The 21799-nt window shown below is 41.2% G+C and overlaps 1 protein-coding gene across 50 annotated transcripts in view; it reads left to right on the plus strand.

Moving 5' to 3' along the window:
* The window catches only part of Camk2d (calcium/calmodulin-dependent protein kinase II delta), a 263664-nt gene that overhangs the window by 132689 nt on the left and 109176 nt on the right, over positions 1–21799 (plus strand). For all 50 annotated transcript variants that reach the window (XM_087615924.1, XM_087615914.1, XM_087615915.1 and 47 more), the window contains 1 exon segment: positions 696–750. Coding sequence is in view for 46 of the 50 variants with exons in the window: in XM_087615825.1 (XP_087471951.1) it covers positions 696–750 (55 nt within the window). In the remaining 4 variants the exon portion in view is untranslated.

Raw genomic sequence — 21799 nt, forward strand, 5'->3', positions numbered from 1 at the left:
GAGACGGGGCAGGGAGACCTTTTTCTAGACTCATGCTTGGCTTGCTGTCTGTGCTGTGGTGATCATCGCACTGGTTGATGAAGACTAGGATAAGGGCAACATGAAGAGCAGCAGTTCTCAACCTGTGGGTTGTGACCTCTTTGAGGGTTACGTGACCCTTTCACAGGGGTTGCCTAAGACCACTGGAAAACACAGGGATTTACCTTATGATTCACAAGAGTAGGAAAATTACAGTTATGACATAGTAACAGCAATAATTTTATGGTTGGGGACATCCATAGTTGAGGAGCTGTTTTAAAGAGTTGTAGCATTAGGAAGGTTGAGAACCACTGGTCAACGGGAATGACAGGGAAGTGTAAGAATTGTCTGAACCTGAAAACTTTGGATGTATACATGTAAATGTATAGTAAAATTTCTATAGCATTTATCTGGGAATGTGTGGAATAGTTTTCTTCTATTTTCCAGCATTTTAATACATATACTAATGTCATTACAACCTAAATAATTTTCAAGCTCATTTAGTTAATAATTGTCAGAACCAAGGCCCAGATCTTGGGTTATTTCCTCCACCCATGCCTTTCTATAAATGACACTGATATATCCCAAGTTTAACGTAAGAAGCAGTGTCAATCATAGAACTCATTTTCTATAGACCATTTAATAAAACACTGAAAACTTTCTTCTCTTTTCTTCAGTGAGACTTCATGACAGCATATCCGAAGAGGGCTTCCATTACTTGGTGTTTGACTTGTAAGTACATCCCTTATGTTCATTTATTTTTGTCGTATAGTTGAAAACTATTTTGATTTAAACATGATTTCACTCATGCCATAGTCCCAATTAAGGATCGCTCTAATACTGTAAAATGATTTGCAAGTGACTATCCACTTCAATTCTTTTAAAGAGAGACAGCTTCACAGCAGTGTAATGTCCACATTTGGAATTGGTTTGAGTGTGTTCCTCCTTGCACGGCTTGTGGAAATGTTTTACAGAAATGGCTGACATGAGCAAAGTTTACTATTGAATTTTCTAGGCGCTTCTAAAGTTTATCTTCTATAAACAGAAGAATCAAAGAAAATAACCCTGGTCTTCACGGTTCATTTAAGCTAATCAGAACTTAAATTAAGGTTCTGCCGACAAGATTGAAGGGGAAATATTCAATCCTAGAAGGTATATAGCAAAATAGCCCGCGGGCATGACTGCCTAGCGCTTAATAAAGACAGACATACTTGAGATAAGTAGTTTGATTCTACTTATTTGAGATATTAAAAACTGGCGGTATCATTTGACAATTTTAATACTGAGAACAAGTCCACAGAAACTTTATCCTAAATCCAGGTAAAGTTTTCTGCCCAGAGATATTCAATGGGTCATGCTTATGTGTGTCTTTGTGTTGGGGCAACAATAAGAGAGAATTTTATAATTATAGTACACACGTTTACTGAGGGTGTTTGCGACAGTGCATTTGAAAGTACACACCAAAAAATTCACATGAATCCAAAAGTGGTTAGTAATAGGTTTAATTACGTCGGATTTTAGCAATGTTATGAAACCATTCCTCTGTCTGCTTTCTGTAACGTGGGTTTGTCTTAATCTTAAGCTCTTCCAGTCTTCTAAAATGAATTGCTTTCTTTTCAGTTATCAGACTGACTTCCAACAGAAGAAAAAGGGAACAATGACACTTTTGAAAGTACTTTATCCATTGAGTAAAGTTTTCACAGGAAGAGATCTGGCTCCCCGAATCTTATGATACGGGCTAGCACAAAAGCCCAATTTATTAGTGTTATATTATTATCTTGATAAAACAGAAAACTTGACCATAGCCAAGCAGCCATGCATGGCCATCCGTCATCCTGTAGCCCATGTGTATGCTGGGAAACAATACCCAAAGCCCTGATTGAGCACAGCCCTAGGGCACAGGTTTGCCCTCACAGGTGCAGTGTGTCCCTGTGTCCTCGTGCTGCCTGGGTTATACTTTATCATCTGTGACTTCTCCCAGTGCCTGTCCTTACCCATGCAGTTCTTCATTCCAGCTTCCTGCTTCCTCGTGGGCCTGAAGCCCTTCTTGTATTGTTTTCTTTCCTGAACTTTCTTAAGTGATTCAGTTGTTTCTCTTATGAGAGGTGTAGATAATGTAGATTTTGCCGTCCGTGCCTTCTGGGTATTGGATGACATGTCAGGGTTGGATCAGATCCCCTGCCATGTGGTTCTCCTGTACTCATCCACTTACCCCATATCTATATATTTTATAGGCTTTTGCATTCCTTATTAAATTAGAAATGATGAGATTCAATTATTTTCTCATAATTCATTTTTATAATTCAGAAAAATAACCAATGAAGAACATATAAAAACAGTTCACATTAAGACAAAATATGGTTTACAGCTAAATGCTTTCATTGAAAACTCTTTTCCCTTTGCCTAAGTTATTAGTCAGGTGAGCCCTATTAGTTGTGTAGCTGTGATGATTGCCTGGGTTGTTTCTGCTGCAAATCAAAGTGAAGAGACCTGAAGGTGAACATTTAGGTATGGAGTCTAAGAGCTTAGAATACGAGTAATCAGGCAACTCAGCCTCTGAGCTCAGGTGCTTAAAAATCACTCCTCAGTGTTTAAAGCATGTGACGAGTTATCACTAGTTCCAATCAAAATGTTTTGTCAGTAAATGAGATTTACAAGGCAGCCTAAATACAGTTCAATCAAATACCCAGTTTTAGAAGGAATAGCTAAAAGGTATAGATTTTTTTCCCAACTGGCTGAAATGAAAACATAACCAAATATAAATATGAAATTATGTAATTGCTATCCAAATCAAAAAGAAGAAAAGAGGAGTGACTTTAGAAAAGTATGCAATTTCAATATAGTTTAAAAGTATGGTCTAAAAGCCATCAGTGAAATACTCATGTTGGGAATATTTAAGGTCACACAGTCATTTGCAGGATAAATTTCTGCTTTCCCCTTGAAGAGATGTGTCATGTGTTCCTTTCCACCGTTTGAGGCCTATTTTGACAGTGTGTGGTTCTTGTGCTTGCTTTCTGTGCATTGACAGACACCAGACTCAAAGAGGGAGTTCTGGGTTTGTAGGTGTATTTTTTTCATGGAAGATTTCACATTATAAAAAGGAAAGGCTGGGGGAGTTCTATGAGGGGGGAGAGTTTCTTCCCGCTATTTTATTAACTTGGATATTTGTGAATTTTACATCATTTACCCCAACCCCACTCATCTCCCCCTCCCCTTGTACTTACCCTCTACCCTTGAAACCTCCCCCACCACAGAGAAAAAAAATCTCATTGTGGAGGCTGGAGTGTGTCGCAGTGTGTCCCATAGTATATATGCTTTGTCTATATGTCTTTGCCTGCAAATATTTATTGCAATGACTCCTTAGGCTGGTATGAAGCCTCCAGCTTCTGCTACTCTATCAATTCTAGAAACTTATTGGAACTCCTCTTTGATACCCCGTTGTTCCTCTGTGTCATGGACATCCTGTAGTCTTGGATCTGTAGGAACAGCCTCTTCATGCACTCTAGGAGTTTGTCCATGAGGTAGATGTTGGGGTGGGTCAATTCAAAGCCCTGGATCTGGGCCTGAGAGTTATCTGAGCTGCTCAGCCTTCCAGCTCTCATACACCCCGTGCCAGCTCACTAACACCACAGAAAACCAGGTCCAACTCTACCTTGTTGCCCAGTTGAGGTGAAGGGCCTATTCTCCTGAGTGCTGTTGCAGGCGAGGGACAGAGCCAGCTTCGCTCCTGCCATAGGCGGCAAGGGTTGAAGGTTGGGGAGTGCATACCCCCTGTCTACACTGCTTCATGGCTGGCAAATTGTGGGATCAGCTCAGCCCCACCCCCACCATCAGGGTCAGCTCTGCTGTGCTGCACAGGCAAGATGCAGGGCCAGCTCTCCTGCTCTGATGACCCCAGTGCCAGGTCTCCTGCTTGCTGCAGGCGGTGAGACAGGAGGGAAAGGGAGAATATTGTTTCCTCATCCATGCCACTGCATGGGAGATGTGCAGTAGGAGCAGCTCTCCCATGCTCATGTTCTCCAGAAGGCTCACTTACAACTCCTGCAATGTGCACGTCCTGCTCTCCCACATATGCAGCTGGCTAGGAGTGGGCTCAGCTCTCCTACACTCATGTCTCCAGGCCCAGCCCTCCCATGATGCCCAGGTGAGGAGTAGAGCTACTTCTTCCCAGCTCTCAGGCATCAACATGTTTCCAGGTAGCAGACCAGACCAAGGATGTCTGTCTGATCTTTGGTGATAGCAGACCCTTGCTGGAGGGCCATGGACCCAGACATGGTTCCCAGTGGCAGCACAGGCCAGGGCCCCACCATGGTTTCAGGTGACATCACTGGCTATTCACATCAGGCTGTCCCTCAGTGCCCTGGAGTCTCTTCATTGTGCACACATCCTTCTGTTTCTTTTCCTTCCATTTCTCCACTGCCTGCTTGCTCCTCTTTCTACCATCTATCCCATAATCACACCTAAGGATCAGAGAAAACTGTCATGCTAAAGGAGCAAGGGATGTCTCACCAGGCCACACCCCTCGATGAAGTGCTATAAACAATCAGTGGCTTCTGGGAAAAGGAGAACTGGGTTTCTTCAGGGACAAGATTGACTATGGGTTATCCGGTTCCAAATGATCACCCTAAAAACATCTATATATGACCAATATTAAATGGACTTAGTGGTTTGTATGCATGTATATATATACATATATATATATATCACATACATACATATGTATGTGTAGCTGTAATAATTAAAGAAGAGATCATGAATGTGAGAAGGAGAATGGGGATATAAGAGAAATAGGAGAGGGATGAAGTAATGTGAATACACGTGTATGACATTCTCAAAAAATTTAAAATCCATATTATGACAGAGTGGCATGTGTTGGGTGTTATATTTTGCTGTTCTTTATTTGTGACATATGTGCACCAGGAACTGTCAGGAGTTGCATGTACACAGATAGATACGCTGTGTATGTATATATTGGAATATACATCTGTCACAGCAATGTAAGCCATATAGGTACACAGGTAGGAGAACACTTGGATTGAATATTTGTGATCTTCTTAGGAACCTAAGTAGAGAGAATTAAATGGGTTTGTGAGAAAGAGTCGACAATGGAAACTTTAGTTTTCATTCTGAGATGCCCACCACTGACAATTCTGCATTATCATCTCTCCAAGTCCCTTCTCTTTTATATAACATGCACCTGTGGAATTCAGTGAGACATGTGAGATATTTTATTTACTGACGATGTCAGAAATAATTGATCTGTTAAGTATCCTGGTTTTCAGACTGCATATATGGACTTCTAAAAGCCCGTAGCACAGGCTTAATGTGGTAAAAGCTTTGAGAGTGTCTGGAAATGAGAGCCACCATTCATCCAGGCAGAGCTGTTAGGGACAGCAGAAGGAGCTGACATTGAGGTGAACACACTCATGGCCTTGGGAATATTTCTCCATTCAACAAACATGCATGTTCGAAGCATCTCTTGCACAAAGCGTTCCACGCAAGTGGCTGAAGGGAAGATGAGCACGATGTCTTTTAAAGGTTTTTACTTTTTACCTGCAACCTCACTCTCCTTACTTCACTGTTTCTGGACTATGTCACATGACTGTCATGCTGACCCTATTTCCAGAGCACACAGAGACAGCGGACTAGCAAGGTCTTAGCCCATGTTCTTAGATATTCAGGGCGGGGGTGGGAGGTCCATGTTAACATTTTGCTAAATATGATTGCATAGATTTTTTTTATCTACTCTATAATTTTTACTTTGATAAAATGTTCGTTGGCATTAATGTGGTTATTAATTTGGATAGACCAGTAGGTGTTTTCTGTTTCTTCTGTTCTTTGTCTCTGTTATGTTTAGTTATCGTTTTGTTGAGTTTTCTCTTCCTTCCTTCCTTCCTTCCTTCCTTCCTTCCTTCCTTCCTTCCTTACTTCCTTCCTTTCCCTCTTTTTTCTTTGCTTGGGCCCTTTTTGGTATCAACTTATGTAATTTTATTTTTTCTCTTAGAGTACCAATTGTACTTCCTGAAAAGGTGTTTTGAATGGTTTCAAACAGTGTGTAATATACATTTACATTTAATTGATGGTCCTTTTGAAATAAAACAATGCTACATTTGCACTATACTTAGTATACTTTCTATGCTATGGATTGTTTAAAACACTGGTTCTCAGCTTTCCTAACGCTGTGACCCTTTAATACAGTCCCTCATATTGTGGTAACCGACAACCATAAAATTATTTTCACTGCTACTTCATTACTGCAATTTTGCTACTGTTCTGAATCATGATATAAATATCTGTGTTTTCCAATGGTCTCTGGGGGGTCATGACACATGGGTTGAGAACCACCGGTTTAAAGTCTAATCTCTCTCTCCTTTCCATACAGGCTGAAAAGCAGAAGCTGCTTAGCTAAGCTTTATGAGTCACATTCCTGCCTCTTCTTCTTGCTTTTTGTGCATTACAGTTCCTCAGGCATACATGTGTGCATGTGTGTACACAAGCACTTATACACACACAAGGACACATACACAAGCACGTGCGTGCGCGCGCGCACACACACACACACACACACACACACACACACACACACACACGTGCATGGTTGAATAAATTCTCCCTATTATTTTGAACAAACATATTTCAGATCTGTTGAAATGAATCTCTCCTCCTCACCTTTCCCTGTTTCTTCACTGAAGGAGCTGTTCCTTTCTTTGCCTGGCTGTGTTTCTGGCAGTTACTATTTTCTCTCTCCCTGAAGAGTTTTCTGACCATCCTCAAACCTTGCTGCAAACTCCCATCATATTTTTGTCTATCTAACTTAATTTCTACTTCACCTTGAAGGATAACCTGACAGGGTAAGGAACTCTGTCCTTTTATTTATTGATACTTCAGTTTCTTCATCATGTTCTCCACTCACTGGCTTTGCTTAGAAGTTAGAATAGTTCTTACTTAATCTTTATGCCTCTCAGCCAAGGTGCCCACAGGGCTGGGGTGGAGGTAAGGCTTCCTTCGGGCATTTTTCTTTATTTTCGTGAGCCGCCACATTTGACGGATTGTTTTGGGACCCCCTCAGTCTTTGCTGCTTCAGATTGCCCGTCCTTACCTCCTGTGCTCCTGAGGCCACCTGCCACCTCCCATCTGGACATTCTGCATTTCATGGCTAGTGAAAAATTTGTTGGATATTGTGTTCTGACTTTCTTTGTCATTTTTCTCTCTTCTGTCTTTGTGAACTGCAGCTGTCATATCCACAAACTCCACGATTCTCAGCAGTGCCCAGTCTCCCATGGAGCCAATATAGGGCTCCCTTCATGGGGAGTTCTCAAGGCCTGTGATCGCTGGCATTCCCTCGCGGCCTTCTTGGAATTTCAAGCTCCCTGTTTACAACACTCATTTTTCTTGCGTGGTGTCAGTTTTTCCACTACAGTTCTTTTCTCCCTGTCTGTCTTCCTTCCCTCCTTCCTGTCTTCTTTCTTCCTTCCTTCTTTTAATTCCTGGCCTGACAGTCCCAACATTCCTGACATGCCTGTGGTTCAGGGCTTTGCTTGTGTTTCCTCATAGTCATTTTGAAAGGAAGATGTGTGCCGTGCCGGGTTAAAGGAACAGTCGCAAATAGGTCTGTAGTGATGTCAGAGAAGGCTGTGAGAGGCAGCTTCTGTGGCCTGCGATGAGATCCCATTGCCCTGTGTGGCTTTCGTCTCTGTGGTCTTCTCCCTGCTGAGAATGGAGCAGGGTAGTTTGGAATCTTCACCCCTCCCAACTACTTAGGCTTCGGGAAAAACCTCAGCAATTCGGGTTACTTTGTCCTGTGGGTAGAGCATTCTAAGCTCAGAAGGCCTTGCCATGTTTAACCATGCTCTTTCCTCTCCTGCTCAGAGAGGCAGGGCGTGGTTTCTCCTCCAGTGTCCACTGTTACCACCTGACAGAGCTCTTGGACCTTGCTATGGTTTGTGAGCCCAGTGGATTCATGTGTTGAAATTTCACCGACATTTTGAAGTGCGAAGAAGGCAGAAACTTAATCTAGCCACAGAGTTGAGGGCTTTGGGTGTCACTTCGCATCAGATGGGTTTGTCAGGGTGGAGCCCAGTGATTTAATGTTTATAAGAACAGACATCTGTGCTCTCTGAACCAGAGGGCTATCAGCAGGTCGGAGCCTTTGAACCTACAGAATTATAAGCTAAATAGACATCTTTCTAAAGTTACTCAGATTCCATTATTTTGTTTATAATAATAAATAAATGGATCGGGGATAAGGTTAAACTCATCAAGGTATAAGAAACTCTAAAGATGATGTTCCCATGAAGATTTTATTTTTTTATTGGATTTTTTAATTTACATTTCAAATGTTGTCCCCTTTCAGTTTCCCATCTATAAACCCCCTATGCCATCCCTCTTCCCCCTTCTTCTATGAGGGTGTTCGCCCTCTCCAATCACCCACCCCTTCCCGCCTCCCCACCCTGACATTCCCCTATACCTGGAGGTCCAGCCTTGGCAGGACCAAGGGCTTCTCCTCCCATTGGTCCCATGAAGATTTTAATCTATTAAGATTGTCTCCCACTGTCTTTACTAATGATTTTATGCACTTTATGATTTCCTAACACACACTGGGTCCAAGGAGGTATTGGCCATCAACTTCCGCTCTGGCAAGCTATGATGTACTATAGCCATTTGCCCTGCTTTCCATACAGAAGACATGGGTTTACATTGTAACCTCACATTCATTTCTCAGTCTGTGCAGCTCTTTGCCTGTTATTGCAAAGTGTTGGTTTCTAAGATCTTTAAATGCTGGCCCAGATAGTAGAGGATTTCACAGTTTTGTTCTACTTGGCTAAATCTATTTCATAACTTCTTCAAAATTTATAAATTGTTCTGATTCAAAAATCAAAGTGAGACATCATTACTTATTAGCCAGAGATAAGAAATCAAGACCAAGACTTTGAAGTTTTACAACATACCTTAGGATATAGAAGCCTGGCCTATATTTTTCTCATATTCTGAAAGTAACCAACACTGATCCTTGGCAAATTGCTGAAACTAATCATATTTTAAAACATACCAACACTGGAATTTGATGTCCAGATTCATTAAAGAGGTTTACTCATTTTGTTCAGATTTTAAAAGCACCCTGTTCTCGAAAAAAAATAATTAAATATGAAATCATGAAATTAATTCTCCCCTATTAAGTGATTTCACTGCAGCTTCTCTGTCTGAAGTTTTGCCTTGAAAACAGTCTGGAATTGCTATCATGGGTGTGATTGTCAGTCGTGGGGACAGTGTCCAAGGACCATCGGTGATATGTTGCTATGTAGAGAATTTGGAAAAGTTACAGTTTCAATGATGTGGCACTAAGTTTAGCAGACAGCTTCTTCAGTGTGGGATATTTTCTGCTCTGTGCCCATCCATTTCATCTTCCAGCCTGGACTCTGTGGCAGGAAGCCCGGCTCCCACCTGATCCCTGCCTGGTTCTCACTTCTTGAGCCACTCAGGCTTGGCAGGTTCTGTTCTTGGCTCATGGTTGGACCCCTCCCCGCTCCTCACCCATACTTGCTGCTTTAGATGTCCTCCACAAATAGATCTGCTATTATACCACAATCATTCAGTGGATACTGATTGAGTGCTAATTGCATGTGAAGCACTTTGCTAAATACTAGAGATAAAACAGGTGAAGAAGACACAGCCCCTGACCAGGATGTGTTTAGAGCTAAGCAGGAGAGACTAGAGGCTGTTGTGAGCCCCCGACAAGGTGCTGCATGGGCAGCGCCTGGTGGCAAGTATGCTAAGATAAGCAGCTTGTGGAAAGGTCCAAACAAGGCTGGGAGATTGTGGAAGTGGGTAGCTCAAGGTGGATGAACCTTTACGTTTGAAGGTAGGTGGAAAGGGCACCAATAAGGCTTTGAGAGTAAAGGGAGCTCAGGCTGTAAGCAGTTCTCTATGATCATGTCAGATTTACCAATTCTTGCACTAAAATTTGATCCTGACTTTGAACAAAAGGCAATTCAGGGTAATAATGCATATATGTAGAGGAAAAAATGCTAACATCCAGGGAGGATAGTCTGATGCAAGTTTCTAGATTATGGGGTCACAATACCAGAGGAGAATAAAGGCAAGCAGAACAGTTTGTAGTAAAGTGGTAAAATATAGATAGAGTGATTAATTGGAGCTAAAATTTCTTTTTTCTTTTATTGAAAATATATTTTAATACAATACAGTCTAATTATGCTCTCCCATACACACACCACTTTATTCCCATCTGAATTTACCCCCATTCTGTCTCTCATTAGAAAGCAAACAGGCATCTAAGGGATAATCATAAAATAAATAAGATCAAAAAACTAATAAATCAGAATATGACAAAACAAACAGAAGGCAACGAGCCCAAGAAAAGGCAAAAGAAATCAAGAGAAATACAGAGACACTAATTCTTTTGTTGAAACCTCTTGAAAATATTCTATTCTTAAGGTAGTTTCAGAACTCTGATTAGAGAAAAGAACAGTTTATCTTTCACAGAGCTTCGACCAACTCCTTAATGACTCTGTGATTGAGAACAGTCGTACTTTATTAGTCCATATTTATGGATGATTTTGGAATTGTGTGCATGCAAATAAAATAACACATCACATTTAAGGACAAGGAATGCACCATATCCATCTAACAATCAGACTTCAGGAAAGGCTCTATAGAGAGCACTAAAGCACACCAAGCAGTCAGTAAGGCTCTCCTGGATAAATGTCTTGACATTTCAAATAAGTCAGAAGAAATGAGAAAAAGTTACAAGGAGTGCTTCATGTGAAACCGTATGTATTAGCTGATGGTTGGTGCCCTATCCTGACATCACATGTATTCTCGTGGTGCAACGTGTGACAGCTCTGTGAGGTGCTGACATGCCCAGCATCTAACTTAGCCAAGTTAGTCTTTCTATGTACTCTTGCCAAACCCTAGACAAATAATACCCTTCTCAGTCTATTCCCTTCCAAAGATAGAACCAAAATATGTAAAAGAAGAAAAGTGGTTCCTGTTGGTTTATAAATATCTGCGTGGTGAGTGCTTGACGAATAATACAATTTTAGTATAAGTATTCATGTCTTCAGGTCCTTCTCATAGGCTTGCGTATCAGTCTTTTGGACAACTTGCTAAATTAATTAATCCCAGTCTCTCTAGCCATGTAGTAACACTGTGTGTGTGTGTGTGTGTGTGTCCTTTTGTTGGTATGTGTTTGTGTTCTTAAAGTTTAATGTATCAATTGGTAAGGTTATTTCAGTTATTTTAAGATATTTCCTTCCTTTCAAAGGGTACTTGAAAGAGAAATGCTAATTTGATTTTTCATACATGTTTTTGAATCTTATAAATTTCGAATTCTAAATTAATAAGGCAGCATTATTTAGGACTTTCACTGAGCCTTGAAAAAAATAAAGCTTTCAGAAAGTGAGGAGTGGAACCAGATAAAAAATGACAGGTGACTGTACAAAGCTTAAGTCCAAGTGGATCAAGGACCTCCACATCAAACCAGACACACTCAAACTAATAGAAGAAAAACTAGGGAAGCATCTGGAACACATGGGCACTGGAAAAAATTTCCTAAACAAAACACCAATGGCTTACGCTCTAAGATCAAGAATCGACAAATGGGATCTCATAAAACTGCAAAGCTTCTGTAAGGCAAAGGACACTGTGGTTAGGACAAAACGGCAACCAACAGATTGGGAAAAGATCTTTACCAATCCTACAACAGATAGAGGCCTTATATCCAAAATATACAAAGAACTCAAGAAGTTAGACCACAGGGAAACAAATAACCCTATTAAAAAATGGGGTTCAGAGCTAAACAAAGAATTCACAGCTGAGGAATGCCAAATGGCTGAGAAACACCTAAAGAAATGTTCAACATCTTTAGTCATAAGGGAAATGCAAATCAAAACAACCCTGAGATTTCACCTCACACCAGTGAGAATGGCTATGATCAAAAACTCAGGGGACAACAGATGCTGGCGAGGATGTGGAGAAAGAGGAACACTCCTCCATTGTTGGTGGGATTGCAAACTGGTACAACCATTCTGGAAATCAGTCTGGAGGATCCTCAGAAAATTGGACATTGAACTGCCTGAGGATCCAGCTATACCTCTCTTGGGCATATACCCAAAAGATGCCCCAACATATAAAAAAGACACGTGCTCCACTATGTTCATTGCAGCCTTATTTATAATAGCCAGAAGCTGGAAAGAACCCAGATGCCCTTCAACAGAGGAATGGATACAGAAAATGTGGTACATCTACACAATGGAATATTACTCAGCTATCAAAAACGACTTTATGAAATTCGTAGGCAAATGGTTGGAACTGGAAAATATCATCCTGAGTGAGCTAACCCAATCGCAGAAAGACATACATGGTATGCACTCATTGATAAGTGGCTATTAGCCCAAATGCTTGAATTACCCTAGATGCCTAGAACAAATGAAACTCAAGACGGATGATCAAAATGTGAATGCTTCACTCCTTCTTTAAAAGGGGAACAAGAATACCCTTGGCAGGGAAGGGAGAGGCAAAGATTAAAACAGAGACTGAAGGAACACCCATTCAGAGCCTGCCCCACATGTGGTCCATACATATACAGCAACCCAATTAGACAAGATGGATGAAGCAAAGAAGTGCAGACCGACAGGAGCCGGATGTAGATCTCTCCTGAGAGACACAGCCAGAATACAGCAAATACAGAGGCGAATGCCAGCAGCAAACCACTGAACTGAGAATAGGACCCCCGTTGAAGGAATCAGAGAAAGAACTGGAAGATCTTGAAGGGGCTCGAGACCCCATATGTACAACAATGTCAAGCAACCAGAGCTTCCAGGGACTAAGCCACTACCTAAAGACTATACATGGACTGACCCTGGACTCTGACCTCATAGGTAGCAATGAATATCCTAGTAAGAGCACCAGTGGAAGGAGAAGCCCTGGGTCCTGCTAAGACTGAACCCCCAGTGAACTAGACTGTTGGGGGGAGGGCGGCAATGGGGGGAGGGTTGGGAGGGGAACACCCATAAGGAAGGGGAGGGGGGGAGGGGGATGTTTGCCCAGATACCGGGAAAGGGAATAACACTCGAAATGCATATAAGAAATACTCAAGTTAATTAAAAAAAAAAAACATGAAAAAAAATGACAGGTGAGTGTGTTCAAATTGTGTATTCCAGGTAAAGTACATGTATGAAAATGTCACAATGAAGGTCTATTCTTTTATACAGCTAATAAATGCTAAAGAAATAGTGCTCTCAAAATAGAATTTTAATGGAAAGTCATAATTTTTCCTCTGTAACATTACTGTATAATAGTGTAGTCATGTAAAGTTTTATGTGATGTGGATTTATTGGGCTGGGATCCATGTTGCAGTAGTAGAACACTTGCTTAATCTGCACAATGTCCTGAATTCTATCCCCAGCACATGTACATCTCCCTCCCCCACTCTCTCTCTCTCTCCCTCTCTCTCTCTCTCTCTCTCTCTCTCTCTCTCTCTCTCTCTCACACACACACACACACACACACACACACTCACACACCATTGTATTATTTTATATTGTTAAATGAGAAGGTGGAGAAGCAGATCTTAGCAAATGATATTTAAGAAGAAAGCTATTTCCCCCAAAAGAACATCCTATTTTTATCCATCCTTAGTACTTTTATATTAATTAACCTGATGCTTCCTTCCTAACCAATTAAACTGTGCATTTAAATTCAGATATTGATTCTTCCTGATTTTTAAGGTGCTCAAGCATCCTGTCTGGTTTTTGTATAGCTTGATTATGTGTGTTTTGTAAGCAAGCTAAACGAGGTATTTAATTACCCTGCGATCCTGATATTAATAACTATAATTATTTAAGCAATGCAAGTTGCCGCTCTGGTTGTCAGACCCACAAACTCCCCGGATGTTTGAAACACACGCGTGAACAAGGCCTGGGATTCTTCCTTCTTGTGTTGCATTTGTAATTGGAAATTGTGGAACGAAGGGCATTTGAGGTTTTGTCTGTCTGTCTGTGTGTCTATTTTTGGCAACTGTCTATTATAGATTTTGGAACCTATTCAAGTCTTTCCAAAAATATTGCCCCGAATTAGTCATTTTCATTTCATGGTCAGTTGGATGTATTTCGTTGCCTGCTCTTGCTTGAACGAAAAAGCCATGACTTTTACCATCACACTTTGGTTCCTGCCCTATCGTTGGATACTTAATGACTCATGATACAGTCTTCTTCTGAAACTCACTATTAGTCACAAAACCCATGAGAACTGTAACCTGAAATACTGTGGTGAATTAAAGTAGAATACTGTAGCAATTAAATATCCAGACCCTCAAAATCATGCTCTGTGTTATCCTCTGAGAGGCTCTACCCAGCAACTGACTCAGACAGATGCAGATGCCCACATCCAAACAGTGGACGAAACTTAGGGACTCTTATGGAAGAACAGGAGGAAGCCCTAAGAGGGGATAGGAACTCCACAGGAAGACCAACAGTCAACTAACCTGGACGCTTGGGCTCTCAGACTGAACCACCAACCAAAGAACATACACAGGCTGGCTAGACCTCCCCCCACATACATAGCAGGTGTGCAGCTTGGTCTTCATGTGGGTAGGTCCTGAGTGAACAACTAGAGCGGGGCTATTCCAACAGATGTCGCCTGTATGTGGGATATGTTCTTCTGGCTGGGCTGCTCTGTTTGGTCTCAGTGGGAGAGGAAGCACTCAGCCCTGCAGAGACTCGATGCACTAGGTGGACGAGATATTAAGAGAACCCTCCCCCCAGAGGAGAAGGGTAGAGGGTAGAAGTGTTTTGGAAGGGGTGACTAGGAGGGGGCAGTGAGCATGTTGTAAGGTGAATAAATTGAAAAAAGAAAGAAAGAAAAAGTTCATGCCCTGTGTGTCAGCTAGCCATTTTTTTGTGACAATATGCCCAACTGAGATAATTAACTTTTAAGAGGAAAAGGGGTTTTCATTATTCATAGGTGTCAAATCCTTGGACAGTTGACTCTACTGTTATACTTCACAGAGTTCATTTATGTAACAGATGGGTAATATCATGGTAGCACAATTCAGTAGGAGGCTAGCTGACCTCAAATCCATCAGTCAACACAAAAGGAAGAGAGAGGCCAGGAGGCCAGGGATCCCTCTAAAGGCTCATGCCAGCGACCCAACTTCCTTCCCTAACCCTCACCTCCCTCCTTTTCTTTTTCTTTTTCCTTTGTAAAGATTTATTTATTTACTATGTGTAGTGTTTTGTCTACATATGTTCCTGCACACCAGAAGAGGGCACCAGATCCCATTAGAGATGGTTGTGAGCCACCATGTGGTTGCTGGGATTTGAACTCAGGACCTCTGGAAGAGCAGTCAGTGCTCTTAACCTCTGAGCCATCTCTCCAGCCCTTTCCTCTTTGCAAAAGAGAATTTTAAAGACTGTGCTATACAGTTGGCCTCTGATACATGCAGACCCAAACTATGTAAACGATTCCTAAGAATTCAATGCTGTTTCCTCGAATGAAAGTGTGAGTGCTTGAGTACCATTGGACAGCCCCTGGCGAGATACTTTTTTTTTCTTTTTTTCTTTTTTTTTTTGTGGAAATTTATTTAGTTTTCGTAATGGAATTTCTGGCCTTAATAAAAGTTAGCATTTGTTTCATAATTAACCATGACTACCCTTTTCCCAAACTGTTATTATTGCCAATTTTGTTATTTAGAGTAACTCTATAATACACTGTTAGTGTCGTTCTGATCTGTACCAGAGAACTGAGGCAGAAGTGGCTCGTGTGTCAGAGGTCACTGTGGAAGTAGTTAGATTTCCTTGGGTTTGCCTGACATGTGCTGTGGACCTCAGAAGTACTGCTTTTCTTCTTTTTGTTTGTTTGTTTGTTTGTTTTTGTTTTGTTTTGTTTTACCAAACTCTAGATGGGCAACATTAGATACTTGCATTTGGTTTTGAGTGATTTTATTTTTTATCATTTTTTCTGAAACCCATTATTTTTAAATTCCTTCCACCTTTCACATCCCTCCCTACCCCCAAATGGAGCCAATGAACATTTATCCATTCAGTTTCATCCTTTTGTTTCGTTCACAAGCAAACGTTCAAGGAAGTTTTCTGTAACCTCTCGATCTTAGGTTACAGACCTTCAGTCATTAGTATTAGAGAAAGCTTATTTACTGAATGGTGGGGTGGTAATTTATTCAATCAAAATCCAAATAGCTCTCCTTAATCTTGGATAAAGGAGAAATAAACTGAGCTACACAATCTAGGCTGCTGTTTTAAGATATAAAAACACAATTAAAAGATAGGAGAAACAGATAGGAGTTGGAGTCATGTCGTGGACAGACGTTGGGTACATTTTGATGGAAAGTGGTTAAAATTGGTGGCTTTTCCAGGACTGCTTATAGAACAAGGACAGCCACCCAGAATTGGTACACACAAAAGTTAGCTTCTTCTCTTAAATGATTGAAATACTCATAAATATATTTGCTGTCAATAGTCAGTTATAGGCTACTGAAGTTTGGCTGGCCCCATATGCTTTCTCTGTTTGTCAGCATAGCTGTTCATCACATACCCCCTGCAGTTTAGGGATTACAGGTCTTTTTCTTTGGAAATGCATTTTTCACATAATATATTCTGATCATGGTTTCCCCTTCCCCAGTTTTTCAAAGATCCTTACCACACAGCAGTCAGTTTCACTCTATACAGAATCTATGTGCAGGGACTACCAACAGTCATATCAAACCTGATTGTGTTTTCCCTCTTTGAACCAGTTAAGGTGACCAAAGGAATTAACAGTCAGCCCATTAGCTAGAAGTGTGCTAGTTAAGCAGGGTAGGCCACAGGGGACAAGAGTTGGGGGAAATGACTTGCCATGGAGAAGTGGGGAGCCGTTAACTCAGGAGAAGTGAAATCCAAACAGGCAAAACACCCAAATCCGTACAGAAGATGAGAGGCTGCCACAAAGCAAGTCAAGAGCAGAACTACCATGGAAGGGAAGAAAATGGAATTGCCAAAATGGAGAATAAGAGTAGGGAACAGTGAGTGTAGACTAGCAGACTTGATCAAAATGTAATTACCTTCAGTCCTAATGCGAGGAACAACATTTAAAAATTATCTTTACCTGTCAAAATTTGTAAGTTTCTGTTTTTCACGAGTGAAGGTTTTTATGCTGAAGTATATCATAAAGGCAAAGCTTAATGGTTTCAGTTCAGCCATTATCATAGGAACTCACATAGTCCCATGGACTTCTGATGGATAGAGTTCAGCCATTATCATTGGAACTCAATAGTTCCATGGACTTCTGATGGATAGATTTTATTCTCCTTACTGCCTTTAAACTACTACATTCATTCGTTTATTCATTCAGTCATTTCTGTGTGACAGAGTGGCCGGGAGCTCATGTGTGCTGGTTAGAGGACTACTTGGAGGAACTGGTCCTCTCCTTCTGTCCCAAGAACCAAACTTAGCTCACCAAGCTTGGACACCACAGCTATTACCCACTGGCCTGCTTTGCAGGCCATTCATGGTTTCCGATGCTGAGGTTTGAAAGGACTAAAGATGTTGTCACTGTTCTTTTGCTTTGAAGAGATACCAGGACCATTAGCAACTCTTGTAAAGGAAAACATTTAATTATGGCTGCCTTATAGTTTTAGTGGTTTCCTTCATTGGCATTATGGCCAGGAGCATGGCAACATATAGACAGACATGGTTCTGGAGACATTGAGGGTTCTGTTTGTAACCTGCAGGCAGTAGGAAAAGGAGAGAAACAGTAGGCCTGGCTTGAGCTTTGGAAATCCCAAAACCCACCCTCCAGTGACACATTTCCTCCAACAAGGCCACACCCACTCCAGCAAAGCCATACCTCCTAATTCCTCTCAAGTAGCACCACCCCATAATGACCAATCAATCAAATATATGAGACTATGGGGAGGGAGCATTCCTATTCAAACCACCATAGATACATACAGTAATATAAAAAATTATGAAATTAGATTACATCTATGAATTCTACTATTAAAAACAGGTATGTTTTGTCATATGCAAAGTCTATATATGATTTACATATGCATCCCATAGTATGTATGTTTGTAAATGTAAGTTTTGTGTGTGTGTGTATACAAATGAATACGCCAATAAGATTGAGTAGAACAGAGAGTGATGTTTAAGAGGAAAAAAATCACTTTAGAGGTGCCTCTTCAAGCCTTAAGTCACCTGTTTAATTATAACAAAATATAATCCTTATTATTGTCTATGTATTACTCAGTTTTTGATTTTTTTTTAATTCTAACAGTGTTTGGTGTCTATCCATAGATAACAAACAAGCAAACTATTTAATTTGTCTTATTTTGCCTTGGAATAGAAAGTTGCCAGGGAGATTAGCAAATGAACTCATCATTTGTAGCTGGGAGTTGCTCAAAATAAGCTGTGCAGTCCAGAGCTATACCACTGGCCAAAGTGAGATCTAAGAAAGGACAGCAATCTGCTGAGTTAACAAGGAAAAGGAAAGATTCACCTATGAGTCCAGCTTCATCAGGCTCTGGAGACAGTGATTGAGTCCATCATTACTTTTGGAGGACTATTACACAAAAGTCATAAGGAACTAGAGAACGTCCCTTTCTAGATAGAAGAAAGGCATTGGGAGTACTTTCCGGTCTTGCTCAGCCTCTGTTCTGTTGTTTGGAAAACAATTGTGCAATTTAACTAGGAGTAGCCATTTCCCAGTATACCTTGGGGCTCTACCCAGGTGGATCTTGTCCTCCCCGATTGCAAGACCAGATTTAGGTGCTCCCCTATTCTGTGTTGGCACCTGAACCAAGTAACTCAGAGACTTGAGATTGTGGTGAGAGGACTCTCAGAAGGGTTACCTGAAAGAGACACCTGTGTTGCCCCTGGGACAGGAAGACCCCTGTGGGGTGTGTTTCTCTGAGACGACCAGTGTCTTGCCAAGGATTCCCTTGCTTTACTCCATAAGCCACACACAGTCCCTTTTGTTCCAAATCCTTAGTTAAAACAGAAGCAAAAGCAAGAAAAATATGGGGGAATAGAATGGAAACATTAGGAGGAAAAATCAGGCCAGCGTAGAATAGAAAGGATATGAGGTGTGTTCTGGGCTGACAATCAGCTTTTGTTTTGTGTGCGCTAGTGTGGCTTTTACCTCTACTGTTGATATTCATATGGGGTCAGGGGTGTGATTGTTAAGCAGGAGCCGCAGCTCTGAAGACACTTGGGTAAATGTGACCTACCCTTCTGCCAATTACCGCTAATTTTGAGCAATCTGCTTTGCTTCTTAGAGACATAATGTTGTTGATCGTTTTGACCAAAATAACAATATCACATATTGTCCAGAAGAATTAAATATCTCCGATGATGTAAAATTTAGGAAAGAAGTGTTTGAAAGAGAATAACCACTTAATAGATATCACTGTAGTTAAAAAGCCTGAGTTCTATGGAAACAGACAAACAAACAAAAAAGTTTTGCATTGCATCCACTTCCCTCCTACCACACTGAAAGGAGTCCAGAGGAGGAAAAACATCTTCCCAACTGGTACCGAACAAACTACAGAACAAACTACAGTGCTCATGACTGGTCTTGACATATGCATGAATTTTTATGAGCAGAACAACAGTGACGGTCAGGGTTTGCTTCCATTAGATGATAATAAATAAGCTCTTCATCAGAGTTAGGAAGCTTGATAAAGAAGCACATGCCTGTCTAGAGTTTCCTGTCCTGATCATCAGGACAAAGGAAGAAGCCCAGGACAACTTCTGTCCTCTCCAGACCTCCAGCTTGCGCAGTCGCCATGTGTGGGCCACCTGACTCAGTTTGTGATGTCCGTCTTTCGTCCACGTGTATTAGCACATGGTAGGAATAAGGGACACATCCAGGTGACGTAAATAGCAAGAAGCAAGTTAAATAACTGCTTTCGTTAGTACATTTTGTCTGCACCCTTGTTTTATGTGCCTTTAACGGTAGTAACAAAAATGAAAATTATATTCTTTATCCCCAAGTCGTACCATTTCAATCTGAGAGCACTTTAAACAGCAATTAATAGGTTGGGTTTTCCTGCTGGCCATGTTCTGAGAGAATGTTGGATCTGGGAAAAGTTATCTGGAAGAATCCTACTGCCTCACTCTGCAAAGGAGTTGAGTTTCCTTTACAGATGTTAAATGGGTGTGATGTCACCCATTTTTGTGGTCAGGTCTCATCATGATGCCACTACAGGGCATTTGTCAGTGACATTTAAAGAATTCTAGCTTGTTATTCCAGGAAATAATTGGTTTACATTTTAATTTTTCTAAGGGAAACCTTTTGATCACCAAGAGCAGTATCAGTTATATCAGAATATTTTAGATTATTTTCTTACGTGAAACATCAAAGCTTGGTAATAGAAGCTTTTATTCAGATGATGCGTCAGTTCTCATTGCGTTGCACCCCATGCGGGCCACATACACCACAGGGCATACACGGGGAGTAATGGCCCTGGGGAATTCTCATTTAAAGCCAATGGTTCATCTGAACAAAGTGGGTGGAGCTTCAGGGTGACACTTCAGAGAAAATTTAGCATGCAGCAATTTAAAATTAGAAGCTCTCGATGAAAGATGAGCCCTGTTTTTAAGCCACTTGGTGAACTCCACCTTTTAAAGGCAAGGTTTGACTCCAGAGGACCGCTGAGCAGTCACGTGGGGGACAGTGTGTGTCCTCCGTTCGGTGTAGGATGGTGTTAAATAAAGCTGTGACCTCTGATTATCACCCGGGTATTTCCACTGGCCGAGTGCCACGGCGTCGTGAATATTTGTCAAGCAGTGGGGTCTAGATTCAGAGACGTCTGAGCCTCTAACAGTGCTTACTGCGTATACTATACATACAGTAAAGGAGGCATTTGACCTGTGTGACAGATAAGAGAAATCACTACAATTCCCATGCACCAGCACTCTCACACGTTACCTGTTTCTTGAAGTCCGTGCCTAAGTTAGTCCCTTCCGGGTTTACTTACAAGATAGTAAAGCCATGTTTGTAAGATTCATGCCGCCTCTTAAAGGAAGGTTTTTCATTTTTTAACTATTTTATTTATTTATCCAGGTGCTTGCGTGTGACTGACTGTGGGCTTGTGTTTATAGGTGGAGGGCAAAGGGCATGTATATACGGGAGTTGATTCTTTCCTTCTACCATGTTGCCCAGGGATGGAGATACAGAACTCAGTTTGGAATGCTTAGCACCAAGCACCTCTACTGGCTGAGCCCTCTCACCATCCCAGACTGTTTTGTTTTTGTTTAAGGTAATATAAAAAACTAAAGTACTAGAGTATTGGCTTCTGTCTTAAAAGTACAAGGAGGGATATTTAAAATATGTCCCTTGAAGAACGTTTCGTTATGAATTTTCTGTCTTCATCACCTGTCATAACCACACAAGATATTATTCAAAATCCACGGGAATCATGACAAGACTATGCAAATTTTTCCTCAATAAATGAAGGTGGGAAGATGGCTGTTGAAGGAAAGTCAATAGGAGACAGAAGCATGTGCCTTAGATTTAAATGCTTTTACTTACTTAATGCTTCATAAGCAAATGTCCTTGCTGCCCCTTGCCAACTCATGGAGAATAAATCTCACTCATATCCCAGAACGGGCCACTCTGAACACCATGGGACTCTGAATGCTGGACACAACTGATTGGATCAAATGGGGGCCTGGCTAGCCTGAATTAGAACCAAGACAAGGACAAGTATGTTAAGAGCTTATGGACTTAGGAACAGAAAGACAAATGCATGCGTATCCATGTTGTAATG

Source organism: Rattus norvegicus, chromosome 2, assembly GCF_021556685.1.
Source record: "Rattus norvegicus strain SHRSP/BbbUtx chromosome 2, alternate assembly SHRSP_T2T, whole genome shotgun sequence".
Taxonomy (NCBI): Eukaryota; Metazoa; Chordata; class Mammalia; order Rodentia; family Muridae; genus Rattus; species Rattus norvegicus.